Source organism: Erythrolamprus reginae, chromosome 1 (genome assembly GCF_031021105.1).
Source record: "Erythrolamprus reginae isolate rEryReg1 chromosome 1, rEryReg1.hap1, whole genome shotgun sequence".
Lineage (NCBI taxonomy): Eukaryota > Metazoa > Chordata > Lepidosauria > Squamata > Dipsadidae > Erythrolamprus > Erythrolamprus reginae.
The window spans coordinates 221,318,870-221,323,407 of record NC_091950.1 but is presented as its reverse complement, the minus strand read 5'-3'; the positions used below and the strand labels follow the sequence as shown (position 1 = coordinate 221,323,407).

At 37.4% G+C, this 4,538-nt stretch overlaps 1 protein-coding gene across 1 annotated transcript; it reads right to left on the bottom strand.

The window, feature by feature from the left end:
- ARL4C (ARF like GTPase 4C) lies at nucleotides 1-4,138 on the bottom strand. Its single transcript, XM_070732177.1, has one exon. It carries the CDS (start codon nucleotides 3,544-3,546, stop codon nucleotides 2,968-2,970), a length of 579 nt encoding a protein of 192 aa, XP_070588278.1. The 5' UTR covers nucleotides 3,547-4,138; the 3' UTR covers nucleotides 1-2,967.
- Between the last annotated feature and the right edge of the window lie 400 nt (nucleotides 4,139-4,538).

Genomic DNA, 4,538 nt, shown 5'->3' with positions numbered 1-4,538 from the left:
TTTTGTTGGAATACTTTAATTGGCATGAAGAAAATGAGACTAGTGTCTTGTAGTATTTGATAACATTCTCCACAAACATTATTGAAGAGAAAAAAATATTTAACCTAGGACAAATCTGCCTTAGCAATGAAGCTTACGCAACAGCTTAAAAACAAAATTTTAAACCATCATATATCTTCAGATATTCTCTTTTGCTTAGATAATTCATAAAGATACTAGCCAGGATTTTTTAACAGTACAAGTTTGACTTCACAAATAATACACATGGCAGTGTTTCTAATTGAGTGTAACTCAAAATGATTAATATTTCTGTGCTACCAAAATTAATCCACTAAAGAAACTGGCATATAGTGTGGCTGGCAAGATCTAACTGCAGCAATTTAATACCTGTACGACTTAATCTGACAAAGTAGAATAAATTTAGGTTTTTTTTAGTATTTGCTAGAAGTACATTTTGTGAATGAAAAAGAATCCAAAACCATGTCATAATATAATTTGATTATATTTTATATAATTTGATTATGAACAGCAATTGATTCCTAAGCCATATTGTAAAAATGACAGCATTTGGCTTCAAAATTGGATTAAATACTGTACTGTATATTATTTCTCTTTCTTTTTCAGATATGAGGTAACAAACATGCCTGAGAGAGTTTTAAGTGGAAGAAATTAACCATTTAACAAGCAATGTTTTAAACAATGGGACCAGCCCACTCTGGGGATTAGTGAACAAGTCTCCATTCATGTAAATAAATTCCTCAAGGTTGTAAATAAATTGAATTGCAGCAGCAAATACCAGTATCATGAGAGGGCTCCTGTAATTTTCACAGTTGCATGACAAATATTTAATAACTAAAGCTGTATTAAATATAAAAATGCAGAGAAAAAAGGAGCAGCAGCTCTGATTTATAATAATATGATATATTATAGCTGGAAGAGAGAGGTCCTTGCATTCTTTAAAAAGGGTTGCTTAAAAGAATAGAAAATCTATATTGCTAATGATAAAAAATCAACTAATTGGAATTTGTTGTCAAATGTAAGGTTACATTTTTCTGTTGCTCTTTCTAGAACACACAATTTCATCAGAAAGTGGCTAATCCATGTCCTAGAAACTGAACATGGATGCCACTCTAAAATAAGAGATTGAATGTTTCTGTCACAAAAGACTTTAAAATTAGCTGAAGATATAAAGTTGTCAAATTCTTTGTTTTTTTACTTTTGGGATATCATCTCTCTGCACAATTCTATATCCTTGATTTAGATATGCGTTTTCTTCCAAAATCGTCAATATTATTGACTCAATTAAAGAAGTCCATGTTCAATAGGTCTTGCTCTCAAATAAGCCTACATAAACCTTAGAGCTTGATCTATGCATCCGTATTTGCAATACTATGAGGTTTGCTTTTATTATATAATAATATATGAGGATTAATTTCTAATAAATGTAAGTACAGTAGTTGGATATAATTCAATGTATGGATTGCATTATTACTGCAAGTATTCATAAAGAATGCCAATTTTCATGTACTTTTAAAATTAATATTAACGTTGTGTTAATGTCTGCCTCTTACTATATTCTCAACAATCACAATAGTGAACCATGGATTTAAACAGGAAGGAAGATTAATTTATTAGATTGGGAATTTTTCTCAGTAGAAAGATCAGACTGTCTTTTTGGTTCTACATCTTCTTTGATTTTCTATACCAAATCAGCTAAATCTGAATTTTACTTCACTGCTATTCACAATTGCAATCCTTTGGGTTATGAAAGCCATCTAATTATAATGTAATAAATTTAATTATGAGATTGTCTGATTAGATTAAATGTTGGAAACCCAATATGGCTACAGTTCAATGTTACAAGGACATGGAATTTTTTAAAAAAATGTTTAGTGATTATTGCTGCAGTGTGTAGACTTATGAAAAGATAACATTTTGAATGTAAAAAGCAGCACCTAGAAGCAGCTACTGGTCACAAATGATCCAAGCAGCTCACGTCTTTTTAAATTCAAGTGCATCAGCATATCACCAACTTAGTTTTTTAATATAGAAATACATGATAACACACACAGCCCTCTTTATCCAATTTAAAAAACCCATCCAAAAGACAGGAAAGAAAAAGAAAAAGAACAGTCCACCCACTATGTATATCCTTACACTCAACTGAAATGACAAGGAGCACACTTCCCTGCAAACACATAAAAAATTACTCCAGGAAGTAGCTGAGCCTCATTCATTCAGTGATTATACATTACAGTATTTGCTGATCTTCGTAATAGCCAAACACAACAGATCATAAACACATTGGTAAGTTTGTTGTAAGGCTGAGAAATAGTTTTCCACAAGTGGTTCAAAGAGCCATCCATAAGCAAGCTCTCTCTCTCTCCTGTATTTTTAATGCACATTTCCCCTTAATCACAGCATTTCCCCCATCAAGCAATATCTAAATCTTCATGCACGCACATCACCACGTAGTAACATCCTGAGATGGCAGCACAAATCTTAATCTGCATGGAACAGGGACCTGCCCTGACATATCAAGCTTTATGATTTTTCTCTCCCAATGTAGTTTCTCCTATTATATATTTTTAAAAAACAGGAATTGTCCAAAGAATGAGGGGTCTTTTACATATTTGTAGTTCACAAGGTCAGAAAAAACTGATAGGAAAAGTTTCTGCTTGCCTGCCTTCTAGTCCTACTAGAATATTATGAAGAGACCTTCTCTTATCCCAATGACTCATGGGGCCTGAGAGCAGTATGGAAGTGATAGGCTGGCATGCATAGATCTGACCAGCATCTCAGTCAGCACAATGTTATCATCTGAACTTGTAAAAAATCAACATATTTGAAGGACTCTGTGATACTATGGGAAATAATATAAACACCAGCATCTGACTGCTTCTTTTAACTAATATTTCAAGCTAGCAAGTCAGACTATGATGGAATGGAATGGCAATTTCTTCTTGTCTATCGTTTCCTTTTCTGCTTTAAGGATTTTCTGCGCTTGAGAATCATCTCATAGAGCTTGTCCATACCTTCTGTAAGACCCTCACCAATGATTGCACAGGCTGGTTGTATATGATAAGTGGTGGATGGAGTTAGCTCATGAAGAGCCAACTGTTTTTCTATTTCTGCCACAGGCAAAGATTTTGGCAGATCTTGCTTGTTGGCAATCACTAATAAGGGAGTGCCTTGATTCTCTGCAAACTTGGTGACTTTGTGCAGCTCTGTTTTGGCTTCTTCTAGCCTGTCCACATCAACAGAGTCCACCACATAAATGATACCATCAGTGCAACGACTATAAGATTTCCACAGGGGCCTCAATTTCTCTTGCCCACCTACATCCCAAAAATGGCAGCTGATGCCCTTTGCAGTTCCATTGCTTAGCTTGATTTTTTCAGTGTTGAAACCAATGGTAGGCACCGTGTTGACAAATTCGTTGAATTTAAGCCTGTAGAGTACCGTGGTTTTGCCAGCAGAATCCAGACCCAGCATGACAATGTGCAGAGATTGAAAGGCAGAGATATTGGATGAAATGTTTCCCATTGTATTGATGGGTGACTCAGCGGCAGAAAAATCTTTGCTGGTTCCGTTTAAGCCCTTTTCCTTGTTAGTCGGGATTAGATCCTGATTAGGTTGCGATTTTAAAATGCACACTCACCCGCAGAAACCATTCCAGATACGCCGTAGAGATCAGCAACAACCCGGATTTTGCAAGAGCGAAAGCGCGAGAAAAGAGGAGGGGCTGGGGAAGCAATGGAGGTCTGCTCAAGCAGCCCACGATCGCCGAGATCGCCCGGAATGAAGACCGAGCAGCAACTTCGAGGTGTGACAGGTTGTTCAGAACTGCAGAAGAAAGGTGGTCCTCCGTGCAAATCGTTCCTATTTTTCGCCTGGGTAGAAAAAGAGCTGGGTTTTCTCCTGGACCAACTGTTCAGACGAATTGATCAAAAGGGGAACCGCCTCCTTCCCCGCGGACTCATTCATTTCCAGGCAGGAAGTGGCGCCCTCCTTTTAGGCCCACCTTCTGGCGAGAGGGAGCCCCCTCCCCACCCTTTCCCTGCGATCTGCCTGGGAGGAAGTCCCAAGAGGACCTCCCTCCAAAGCTTCCAACGCAGCAAAACTGCAGCTTAATCAATCAAAGCCCTGCGAAGTGAGCAGGGGAGGAGGAGGAGGAAGGGAGGAACTTTAAAAGGGCAATCGTACAGCGGTGATTGGGGACTACTTTCTTTTTTCGAGCTCCCGCCCTCTTTCGTTCGATCAGTCACTGTTTCTTTTAGGTTGGTCTTTAGTAAATTGGTGTTTGGATAACTTCTTTTCCAGATGCGAAGTTCGATGACAAACATTCGTTTGGAAAGGGGTCGTGCGCGCCTGGATCGTACAATTTTATATTACGGGGAAGTCATATTTTCTAATATTCCATATCATATAGAAATGCAATTTTGCCTGTAAAATACCAGTGTGTTCAAAGAACAATCAGAAGTCTGAAATCCCATGTACATACAATATGATGATTTATAGGTGAGTGCATGACTTTT

Coding starts and splice junctions, on each gene's coding strand:
- ARL4C (XM_070732177.1), bottom strand. CDS start 3,546: ATGGGAAACATTTCATCCAATATCTCTGCCTTTCAATCTCTGCACATT.